At 41.7% G+C, this 12,063-nt stretch overlaps 2 protein-coding genes across 5 annotated transcripts in view; one reads left to right on the top strand and one right to left on the bottom strand.

Moving 5' to 3' along the window:
* Positions 1-411: 411 nt before the first annotated feature.
* TMEM60 (transmembrane protein 60) lies at positions 412-4,294 on the bottom strand. Its single transcript, XM_027539786.1, has 2 exons — positions 4,086-4,294; positions 412-1,098 (listed from the first exon to the last, which is right to left on the bottom strand). Exon 2 carries the CDS (start codon positions 1,046-1,048, stop codon positions 647-649), a length of 402 nt encoding a protein of 133 aa, XP_027395587.1. The 5' UTR covers positions 1,049-1,098; positions 4,086-4,294; the 3' UTR covers positions 412-646.
* Positions 4,295-4,627: 333 nt separating this feature from the next.
* PHTF2 (putative homeodomain transcription factor 2) overlaps positions 4,628-12,063 on the top strand; it is a 190,951-nt gene continuing 183,515 nt past the window's right edge. For 2 of the 4 annotated variants that reach the window (XM_027539783.1, XM_027539784.1), the window contains exon 1: positions 4,662-4,815. The gene's annotated coding sequence lies outside the window, so the exon portion shown is untranslated. Of the gene's footprint in view, positions 4,816-12,063 lie in introns of all 4 variants that reach the window. The other 2 variants (XM_027539781.1, XM_027539780.1) reach the window with 2 other exon arrangements.

The raw sequence follows: 12,063 nt of genomic DNA on the forward strand, positions 1-12,063 counted from the left end.
TTCCCCTAACATGAGGAAGAGGCAAGCTTCTGCTCAGTTTTTAATATTCTATCTCTAATTTATTTGTTCCAGATGGAAGGCGAAGATAACAATGAAGGTAGCCTAGATAAAAAAAATGAAAAAACTCAAAACTTTTAGATTCTTTCTGAATATAAACCTTAAGTGGCACCCCAGTTATTTCAGTAACTAGGTTTTCTTCATAATTGAGAAGCACAAATGACTATTTACATGGTCATAATGGGGCCATGATATATTAAATGTCTATTCAAATGTGTAGACTAAAGGCTTTTTACTTACTTTAAAGGCTTTTGCTTACTTTTACTTTACTTACTAAAGGCTTTTACTTAGTTTATGTACTTTTAATATTGACCACATACTTAAAACAGATTATTCAAGAGTCAAGTAGAAACATAAGATCCAAAACAAACTTTATTCATATAGAACAATAAGGGTATTAATAACTCAAATATTGAATGATTAAGTTTGGGGTCAAGTAGAAGTCACCAAGACTATTTTAATGGGAGCAGTATAAAATTACATTTGGTATTTTTCTCAGTTCTCTGGCATTCTTCAAGCTTGCAAAGATTCAGTACACTTTAATAATAGCTTGCTGAACAGCAATAAAATGAGCTGATGTCCTTAGAAGTCAGTCTCTCACAAAAAAGACGTTATATCCAAGCTCTATCAAAGCCCCAGCCAGTAAGGCCCATAAAGGAATGAAGACATAGGACAGATTCATGGTAGTAAACTGTTCCAGTTTAGCACAGAGTGCAAGACAGAAGGCTAATTTAAGTAACATTGCAATGAGGTACCAGGCTTTTTTTTTAATATTGTGTGATCCATGTCGAGGGTCAAAGCCAGACTTACATCGCCCAGCCATTTTCACAATCAGCATGACAAGAAGGATAGTATCAAATATCCAGACTGGAATAAATATGAGGAACCAGTTCCAAGGTGCCTTCTCATCCAGTTTCAACACCAACATGATCAAGAAGAGTAATGTGAAAAGCCAGGTGAGTAGTACTCTCTGAGCCAAGGACATTCTCATTTAAACAATTTAAAGAAGCTGTTGCAGGGTCGAAAAAAGGAAAATATACCCTAAGAGAAGGAAAAAAAAAAAAGTCAAGATCTTAAATTTTGGTACCATAAAAAAAAAAAATATTTCTATTCCTGGTTTACAAAGCTGGCTCTTTTTCTCTCATAGATTTCCTAATTTTGAAAACACTTTATCATCTCCCTTTCATAATCCATCAAATTTGTAGCCATCTTTGACAACATCACATCCATCATTCCATACAGCTGTGACAAAATACAATTTTTAGTATATCCACTGGGTATAAGTTCTATTCAAGATGTTTTAAAAACAGCCTGCTTTTCTTGTTTTTCACACAAATGCAGGCACTCAGGATCTTTTTCCTGTACCTCAGGGATGTTCTTAATTAACCTTTCTTTGTACATTTGCACACCTATTAATTTTCATTATCAAGGAATACTAAGAAAAAGCATTCAAAATCAAAGAAAGGGTGGTATAAAGCCAGGAGAGGAGTTTTAGTAAGGAGGGAACAGTTAAAAAAAATTACAACATTAAGTAGAACTATGATTGTACAGAGTTCACTGGGCTAAGTAACATAGAACACATTGGTAACACTGGATTTTTGCATAGCTTAATCCATGGGTCTTACATTTTTTAATCAAATTTTCTCAAAGTTGTTATAAATACCTATTTTCTTAGTCTAAAACTTTTTAGTAATACCCATTTTTTGGCTTGTAGTATATAGCTTTTTTACTACTTGCTACTCAATAATCAAAACCACTTAAAAAACTTGTGATTATTAGATGCTAAATTGTTTAATAATTGGAGCTATTTCTTACCTTCCTATCTGTCTTACTGATCAATGTCTGTTTTGCACTAGTACTGTATCACTGTTACTAGATACATTCTAATATCTGGGAGGCCTAGTATCTACTTACTATTTTCTTCTCCAAAATATTTTCTCTTATTTGGCCCTTCCAGGTTTTCAATGCTAAAATCACTAAATTTAAAAAACTCGGAATTTTGATAGGAATCCATCAATCTGTAATACTTAAGTATAAACACATTTAATCTTCACATACAGGTTTACAGTATGTTCCATATTTATTCCAATTTTTATATCAGTCTTGTGACCATCTGGAAAAAGGGTAAACAGAATGGCAAGTCAGAAGCAAGGTTGCATGAAGTTGGGTGAGGAGCTAACAGAAGATAATGAAATGCAAACAGGTGAATAAATTCCTCTGAAACACTGGGAGAAGAGAAAATGAAAGGTAAGACTTACAATGATGATGATGAAGGATCAAGAAGAGATTTTCAGTAAAGGAGAGAAATTATAAACAAAAGGAAATAAGCCACTGGGGAATGATAGATTGAGGATGAGACAGCATAGGAGATGGCAAGAGGAAAAGATAAGCAGGTAATGGGGATGGTAACAGAAGCATGGGTGACAGGAGTAAAAATGCAGGAAGATAAGAAATAAGGAAAAAGGGAGGAAACCAGCTAGATAAATCAAATGTCCTAGCCTATCATCTTTAAGTAGTTATATTTTAGGACTAACTTTGATTGTTACATCTTTACTACTTTAAACAGTGGGTAGCTATCATGGTGCAAGAGTATATATATATGATCTGAGTCTCCGAGCTCCCTTCTTTCCTCTATACAACCCATCTGCTTGCACTCAATTTGTTTACTTAGCTTGAAGATACTTCATACTGCAGTATGAAAAACAGATGCTTTTGCTCCCAGGAAGGCATTTTCTGTGCTGGTCCTTTCCTGGCCAGAGGCTGCTATAATGGGATGTGGAACCAAATTTGGAAGAAGAGGTGGAGAGGTGTGTACTGATTATTAACTACAAATGGGTTTCATACTGTAAATTGAATTTGCTCAATTCCAGTTTCCAATCCCTCTGGCCGTTTTTGTTAACTTTTAAAAAAGTTTATGATAATACATTTGCTTAAACATAACTTCTATCAGCCAGCCATTAAATGAGTCAAGCTTTCCGCCTCCCCCCTCAACATAGGTCTGAGTAGTAACTCAATAAGGGTAACTGCATTCAAAACAGGTGCTTTAAGATTGGAGGTCAAAAGACTGCAAAAAAACACAACCTTGTGGCTGCAAGTTTTTTTTATGTGGGATGCAACAAAGTTTTGTGTGCACTTTCACTAAAAGCACTCTATTGATATTTAAATGATGCTTGAAGGATCATGGGTGCTGGGGTACAATTATGACAAAAAACTCCGATTTATTAATAAATCTCCATTAATTTATTATATTTGTTTCCTACTACTTCTCTTCTTTCTCTTTTAAGGAGGGTGGGGAAGCTGCATACTCCAAAAAATTTTAAAGTATTTTTCATTCGTGATTATGTTTTGCACCTGAATACAGTTAAGTATATACCGCCTATCCGCCTAACACCTGCGCTGCCCCTAAATGGAAATCTAAAGGGCCCTGCCCCCACACAGGTCCAGCATCTCGGTATCAGGTGTGGGTGGACCCGATAACTTGTCCGTGGTGCTTGCCACACTATTTGCATTTCCCTTCTCGCGACTGCCAGTACACTTCCATATGAACTCGTCCTATCCCAAAGACAGTTTTGCTTAATGAGCCCACAACAAAGAATTCCTCCAGATAATGAGTCACTTTCGAAAGGTACCTACTTCAACAACCTTGGCCAACCTGACCATCCTTCAAAGGAACAGCGTTCTGCTTACATTTACCTGATTTCGGGCCTACTTGTCTCTAGAACTTCAGGGCATTCCTAAGGGGGTTCCTAAACTATCCTTACCCTTCAACTTCAAACGCCGACGGTCCGACAGCGGCGCCCTATCCTAACTCCCCCCATTCTGCACTGCGGGCCCAGTGCATTTTGGAGTTGAACGCAGTTCTTGTACGATATGATCCACAACGCAAACAGAAGCCTGGTGCCACTTCGGTGTATTTGGGGCTGGAGGGTGAGGGGATGGGCGCGGCGACGAGGGAGGCAGACACAGGGTAGGGGCCGGGGGGCCAGTGCACTTCGGGGTATGCCGGCTCGTCGGAGCCCTGGACTCACCCGGCAGTTCCGCTGTCTGGAGAGCGGAGAGGGGATCGAAGATCAGGAAATTCGCCAGTTTGGATCCTTGGCCTTTTCCACACTTCTCCCCCCATTAAATCCAGAAGCCATCACATGATAGTCAAGAAAAAGGGACTTAAATTCCTCCTCCTCAAACGACCACAGTACAGGCTCTCTCGGGTGTACCTCAGAGCCGCGCCCACATCCGGGGCAGGGTCTAACCGCCTGGGCCTCTCCTATAGGTAGAGAGAACGCCAATCGGAGAGCTCAGAAGCTCCCTCCCCTGAATTAATTGGGCCATTCAGCCGCCAGTGCGAACCAACCGACTTTTTCGTACAATCCGGTTTGTCAAAATGACGGCTATAAAAGAAGCCACTGGGCCCGCCTCTTGACTGCTACGGGCTAGCAGGAAAGTCAGTCTAAGCAAAGCCGGGAGCGTCCGTGGTCCCATTGGGCCTATAGATGCCAATTAGACTTTGCAGCGCTCAGCCCCGCCCCCGCGGGGCGCCCCGCCCCTCCTCTGGCTCTACCAGTCAGAACTCGGAGACTGCAGGCTCCGGCGCAAAATCCTGCGGGAGAGGGGGTGGGGCGGCGGATCTGGAGGCGGCGCGCCCGCGGGCAGCTTCGTTGTGACTCCTCAGGCTCCCGCGGCGGCGGTGGCGCTCGCCTCGGTGTCTCCCGCGCGCACCCTAGCCGCCTCTAGCGGCGCGGCGCCGCGCCCTTTCCTAAGGTAAGAGCCGGCATCACCTCCACGCTCGGGCGGGCCGTGTGGAGGTCGTTGGGTTCTGACATAAGCCGAAGATGAAGGTGGATGAGGGAGGAGAGCGGCGAGTGGGATGGAGGTGGGGGGCTCCGGGGTCAACGCATCGTCCTCCCGGCCGTGACTTCGTCGGGCAGCCGCCGGCACCTGCGCTCCGGGATCCTATCATTTGGCCGGCGGCGGAGGCTCAGTTTTCCTCCTCCTGAACCCGGGTAGTTCTCGAGCTTGGATGGTGACGGCCCGAATCGCAGCGCCGCCTCTCGCCCCTCCCGCCCCTCCCGCCCCTTCTCAAGGCCCCTCTCCTTCGCTTCCTTCCCGTGGCGTTCTGTTGGGGGCGCGTCGGGTCCGAGGGCGTGTGCGGCCAGCGGGTGGCCGAGTCCCGGCCAGAGGGGAGCGGCCAGCTAGCGGCCGGAGGAGCGAGCTCGGAAGAAGGGGGCGACTCTGTGCGCGCTGAAAGCCGGCTGGCGGGGGTCGCTGCCCTGCCCTCACTGAGAGGGCAACAGTTTTCTGATTCCAGGACTGACTGCGGAGCGGGTGCTGAAATCCTTGGCGTGGGCCTTAAAGGGGTATTTCTTGTCTGGAAACAATGCCGCGGTCCATCGGCGTGCTTCACATTTTCTTATTTTATTCTGTCTCATATTGACAGCCAGTGTTTTGGTATTGTTCCTTCAGGTCATGGCTTTCTAATGCAGTGTCTCCTTTTAGAACTTTGGAGAGTATTCTGTCGGTAATCTGATACCCTTTTAATTTTTAGTGTGGTCCCCCTCCCCCTCAAAAAAGGACCTGCTTTATAACAAACAACATGTACTGAGTAGGGAACTACAGAATCTGGGACAATTTCTTAATCTCAGTATCTGTTGACATGTACCAAGTAATTTAAAAATTCGTGTGACTGTATTAAGTGTTTTGTCATTTACACTTGCTTAGTTTGTTAATAGTATATCCTGCTTACTTTGATATTAGTCTGGTATTTGTGGTACTTTGATTTTATAATTTTTGTTTAGCTTTAGCCAACTAGACTTTTGAAAATTTGTCCCCCCCGCCCCCTTTGAGATTGTGGCTGTAGCTTTAGTATTTGCTCTTATTTCAAGAGGTTATGTATTTTTAAAAACTTTTTTTCCCCCAAACTGATAGCTTTTAAAAGCTTTAAGGGGGAAATTCTAAAAATTTGGAAATTACACACTTTAGCCTAAAGATCCATAAAAATAGCATAACAATATAAAATCCTACCTTTTTGGAGTAACAGCTGCTAAGTTTAAGGGATGGCAGTGGATAGTCCCTGTCCGGTGCGGTGACTTATCCTCTAGATTCCAGAGAAATCTTGCAGGTGTGGGGAGAATGAGTTATGTCTGAGGCCAGAACACAGGTGGTTCCAGGAGCGTTTTCTTGTTGGGAAAATAACATGCCTCCCTCACAATTTAGTTGTCTGTGTGCATCCTAGGTAGTATTAAGTTCAGTTCAGTTCAGTCGCTCAGTTGTGTCCGACTCTTTGCGACCCCATGAATCGAAGCACGCCAGGCCTCCCTGTCCATCACCAACTCCCTGAGTTCACCCAGACTCAGGTCCATCGAGTCAGTGATACCATCCAGCCATCTCATACTCTGTCGTCCCCTTCTCCTTCTGCCCCCAATCCCTCCCAGCATCAGGGTCTTTTCCAATGAGTCAACTCTTCGCATGAGGTGGCAGTATTAAGTTAGGTGGTAATAAAGTAGAAAGTGTCTGTGTTCTAATTTTCAAAGTTTCTGGTAGGGCTTGAAAATGAGGTGAGCAAATAAAGTATACAATGGGGACACTCTTGCATGGTCAAGCTTCCAAGAATAAACTTTTTTTTGAATCCAAACTGGCACTGGCCAGTTGGCTATAAAAGTCAAGTTAAGTGACCTGACCAATTTTTAAGCCATGAACCTTTTTGGCTAGTCCATTTCATTCAAAATTGCAAGGAATTTTTTTTTTTTAAGTTTTTATTGGATATAGTTGATTTACAATGTTGTTAGTTTCAGGTGTACAGCAAAGTGAATCAGTTTTACATATATCCACTCTTTTTTAGACGCTTTTCCTGTGTAGGCTATTATAAGTATTGAGTAGAGTTTCCTGTGCTGTTCAGTAAATCCTTATTACCTATTTTATATGTAGTAGTGTCTATATGTCAGTCTCAATTTTCTAATTTATCCCTCCCCTTTACACCCAATAACCATAAGGTGTCTTCTACATCTGTAACTATTTCTGTTCCGTTGATAAGTTCATTTGTACCCTTTTTAAATATTCCACATATAAGTGATATCATGTGGTATTTGTTTTTCTCTGTCTGACTTCACTCAGTATGATGGTCTGTAGGTCCATCCATGTTGCTGCAAATGGAATTATTATTTCTTTATGACTTGAGTAATACCAACATTTCAAGAATTTATAATGAAAAAGGATTCCCTAGACTGAGCTGAAGAAAATTTAGGGTAGCATGTAGAAAAAAATGAGGATCAAAAAAATAGTTCATTTGCCTCTGTGTTGCCTCATTTAATTGTTATAATCCTAAAAGAGGTGGCTACAGTGATTACTGTCCTCCTATGAGTTAACGTAGTTAACACATGTGTTCAAGATTTATCAGATAAGTTTAGAGGTGGAATTCACATCTAAGCAGTCTAATTACAAAGCCTAAAAATGGCTTCATACAGATTTGGTTGAAGGCGACTGATCAGTGGAAAATAATGCTGCAGAATAAACTTAATATTTGGTAACACTTTGCGATTACTGTACAATAAGCACTGTTGACTATTGCTGGAATGTAAGGGTGGAGTCCTTCCCTGTCTTTGAGGAACATCCCTTTAGTGAGAGAGAGAGATGTGAACAAATAATGGTACTACAATACAGTGTATATTGTACTATAAGAGAGTGCCATAAAGTCCGTGGTTTCATGGAAGGAGAATTGAGTTAAAGTTCAGACCAGCATTTGAATTCCTGTTTTGCTTTGTGACCTGGAACATGATATCAAATTTCATTCATGTTTAGTTTCCTTATCTGTTAAGTGGAGAGAATAATACTTCAAAGGGGAGTATTAATATTAAGCAAAATATGTAAAGTACTGGCTTATTGGTATGTGGATGAATAAAGTCCTGAATGAAGAATAAGAAACAAATAAATTGAAGAGTTGAGATGGGTTGGAGGTTTACCAGGGTGACTGGTAACTTTATCTCTGGAGCCTTACAGGGTGACTGATAACTTTTATTAGTGGGGAGGAAGGGCATCAACACAGAACACACAGAACCAGAGGCAGGGTCTCAGAACGGGAATATGGATTGTTATGGGAATGGCAAGTAATTGTGGCTCTGTATACAAAGTATTTGCAAAGGCCAAATGTAAATGATAATTGTGTAGAAATGTGGCTGGGCAATTTTAGTAGTTAGAAATTATATAGTTTATAAGAATATCTCAAGAGTGTGAATTGTTACTTTTTTATTTAATATTTACTTTTTAATACTTACTAAAACTGATTTCCAAATGTGTTCAGGCAAGCAACTATTTCATTATTTCATTATGATATTTCATCCTAACCAGTAAAAGAAGACTAAGGCAGCTGTGCCTAATTCAAGGGAAGTATTTTGGGATTATTTTAAAACGAAAAATAATCTTGAGAATTCCCTGGATGTCCAGTGGTACACTTCCAGTGCAGGAGGTGCGTGTTGTATCCCTAGTTGGGAACTAAGATTCTGTAGGATGTGGAGTGCCACCAAAGAAATTAAAGTAAAATAGTCTTAATTAAGTGATTGCCTTTCCTTAACCTGACCTACCCCGTTGCCATGTAGAGTCAATATTGCACATTACCCTTGGCATATATGTTACCATCTTTTCTGACCCAAAACTTGAGATGTGACAGTCTAACAGAATGTTTTAAATTGAGACTGTCCTTGAAAACCTGAGAAAAATTCCCATGCTTATGTCTTCTCCTCAGGACAGCACAGAACCATAAATACTCACATTGAATTTATAAATGTGGATCACTTGATAACCAAAATCATATGACTAAGTTGAAAATACTTAGTCAAATGATGTTTGGGAAAGCTGCCTTTTTAGTCCAACTTGTTAAGTGTCATGTGGATGCGTAAATGACACAAAATAATAGAGGTGAGCTTTCAGATGAAAAAAATGGCTTCCTTAAACAGGTAATTTTAGAAGACTAGGAAAGAAAATATGTTGGACTTCATTTTGAACAGAAACTGGGGCAGGAAATGGCTGTGGCTGAACCACTACCTGATAATAATCATAACATGATTAAATTTGACATTTAATGAGAGGAAGTAAAGGAGAAAAAGTGCACTGTATGCAGCTTTCCAGTTTTAGAAGCAGTAGGGAAAGGGGCTATTAAAAGTGTATCTACAGAAATTTTGAAGACATGCAGTAGGCACACTTGTTCATGAATGAAATCACCTTGGTCAAACATGCAGCAAGAGGCCTCTTAAAGGTAGCAGAAAGCTTATGAAAGTTATGTGTCACAAGTTTTGGTGCTCTACAGATCTAGGTTCAAATTTCAATTCTGCAGTCCACCAGTTGTCTTAATTTTCGGCTCACTATGCAATCTTTTTCAGGTTTCAGTTCAGTTCAGTTGAGTTGCTCAGTCGTGTCTGACTCTTTGCAATCCTATGAATCGCAGCACGCCAGGCCTCCCTGTCCATCACCAACTCCCGGAGTTCACTCAGACTCACGTCCATCGAGTCGGTGATGCCATCCAGCCATCTCATCCTCCGTCGTCCCCTTCTCCTCCTGCCCCCAATCCCTCCCAGCATCAGGGTCTTTTCCAATGAGTCAACTCTTCACATGAGGTGGCCAAAGTACTGGAGTTTCAGCTTTAGCATCATTCCTTCCAAAGAAATCCCAGGGCTGATCTCCTTCAGAATGGACTGGTTGGATCTCCTTGCAGTCCAAGGGACTCTCAAGAGTCTTCTCCAACACCACAGTTCAAAAGCATCAATTCTTTGGTGCTCAGCTTTCTTCACAGTTTTAGTTTTATTTAATCATAAAATGCAGATACTTTGCAAAATTTTGAAAATGAGATGAACTGATACATGTGAAACACTTGATACATGGGCTGGCTTATAAGACTGGCCAAAAAAAAAGTTGCTGCAGTTCAACCAAGTTGAAAAGGATGTACTTAAGAAAATAAAAGAACAATTCTTGGGATTTCCCTTGTGGTCCAATGGCTAGGACTCTGAAATCCCGAAGTAAGGGGCTCAAGTTCAATCTCTGGTCAGGGAAGTAGATCCCACATGCCCAAGTAAAGATCCCGCATGGTGCAATGAAGAGTTAGCACAGCCAAATAAAATAATATAAATATTAAAAATGTAAAAAAATAACAATTCTCAAGTAGAGTCAGGAAAGCCAGAAAATGACAAATAGTGAAAACTTTAAAAGGAGGCAAAGGATGTTACATAGGTAATAAGCAGAATTCAGTAAAGAATTGAATCATTACAGCCACATACAACAAAAAAGGGAAAAGGTAGGGGGAGAGCTTCACATTCCCCAATCTTTTTCTGAAGAAAGTAGGTCAGACTCATTAAACCAGATGGAGCAAATAAATAGGCTCGGCTTCCCAGGTGTCTCAGTAAGAATCCACTCACTAATGCAGAAACTGCAGGACACATGGGTTTGATCCCTGAGTTGGGAAGATCACCTGGAGGAGAAAGTGTCAACCCACTTTAGTGTTCTTGCCTAGAGAATCCCGTGGATAGAGGAGCCTGGAGGGCTACAATGCATGGGATCACAAAGAATTGGACACGACTGAGCAATTGAGTGCACACACACACACACACACACACAAGAGTCTACCTTTTGGCCTCTGAAAGTTTACATGTACCATGGTTGTCATTTAGTCATGTCTGACTCTTTGCCACCCAGTGAACTGCAGCACACTAGGCTTCCCTGTCCTTCACCATCTCCCAGAGCTTGCTCTAGCTCATGTCCATTGAGTCGATGATGCCATCCAACCATCTCGTCCTCTGTTGTCCCCTTCTCCTCCTGCCTTCAATCTCCGATGATGCCATCCAACCATCTCGTCCTCTGTTGTCCCCTTCTCCTCCTGCCTTCAATCTCTCCCACATCAGGGTCTTTTCAAATGAGTCAGTTCTTTGCATCAGGGGGCCCAAGTATTGGAGCTTCAACATCAGTCCTTCCAGTGAATATTCAAGACTGATTTCCTTGAGCATTGACTAGTTTGATCTCCTTGCAGTCCAAGGGACCCTCAAGAGTCTTCTCCAGCACCACAGTTGAAAAGCCTCAATTCTGTGGCGCTCAGCCTTCTTTATGGTTCAACTCTCACATCCATATGTGAGTACTGGAAAAACCATAGCTTTGACTAGATGGACCTTTGTCAGCAAAGTAATGTCTCTGCTTTTTTAACATGCTGTCTAAGTTGATCATAGCTTTCCTTCCAAAGAATTAGAGTCTTTTAATTTCAGATGGTGATTGCAGTCGCCATCTGCAGTGATTTTGGAGCCCAAGAAAATCACTCTGTCACTGTTTCCATTGTGTGCCTGCCTATTCGTGATGGGACTGGATGCTGTGATCTCTTTGTTTTTTGAATGTTGAGCTTTAAGCCAGCTTTTTCACTCTCCTCTTTCACCTTCATCAAGAGGCTCTTTAGTTTCTCTTCACTCTCTGCTATACGGGTGGTGTCATCTGCATATCTGAGGTTATTGATATTTCTCCCAGCAATCTTGATTCCTGCTTGTGCTTCATCCAGCCTGGCATTTCACATGATATACACTTCGAATAAGTTAAATAAGCAGGGTGACAGTATTCAGCCTTGACGTACTCCTTTCCCGATTTGGAATCAGTCTGTTGTTCCATGTCCAGTTCTTTTGCTTCTTGACTTGCATGTAGGTTTCTTAGGAGACAGGTAAGGTGGTGTGGTATTCCCCTCTCTTTAAGAATTTTCCAATTTGTTGTCTTCCACACAGTCAAAAGCTTTAGCGTAGTCAGTGAAGCAGAAGTAAATATTCTTCTGGAATTCGCTTGCTTTTTCTGTGATGCAGTGGATGTTGGCAATTTAATCTCTGGTTCCTCGGCCTTTTCTAATTCAGCTTGAACACCTGGAAGTTTTTGGTTCGTGTACTGTTGAAGCCTAGCTTGGAGAATTCTGCGTGTTACTTTGCTAGCATGTGAAATGAATGCAATTGTGTGGTAGTCTGTACATTCTTTGGCATTGCCCTTCTTTGGGATTGGAATGAAAAC

This window comes from Bos indicus x Bos taurus, chromosome 4 (assembly GCF_003369695.1).
Source record: "Bos indicus x Bos taurus breed Angus x Brahman F1 hybrid chromosome 4, Bos_hybrid_MaternalHap_v2.0, whole genome shotgun sequence".
Lineage (NCBI taxonomy): Eukaryota > Metazoa > Chordata > Mammalia > Artiodactyla > Bovidae > Bos > Bos indicus x Bos taurus.

Coding starts and splice junctions, on each gene's coding strand:
- TMEM60 (XM_027539786.1), bottom strand. CDS start 1,048: ATGAGAATGTCCTTGGCTCAGAGAGTACTACTCACCTGGCTTTTCACA.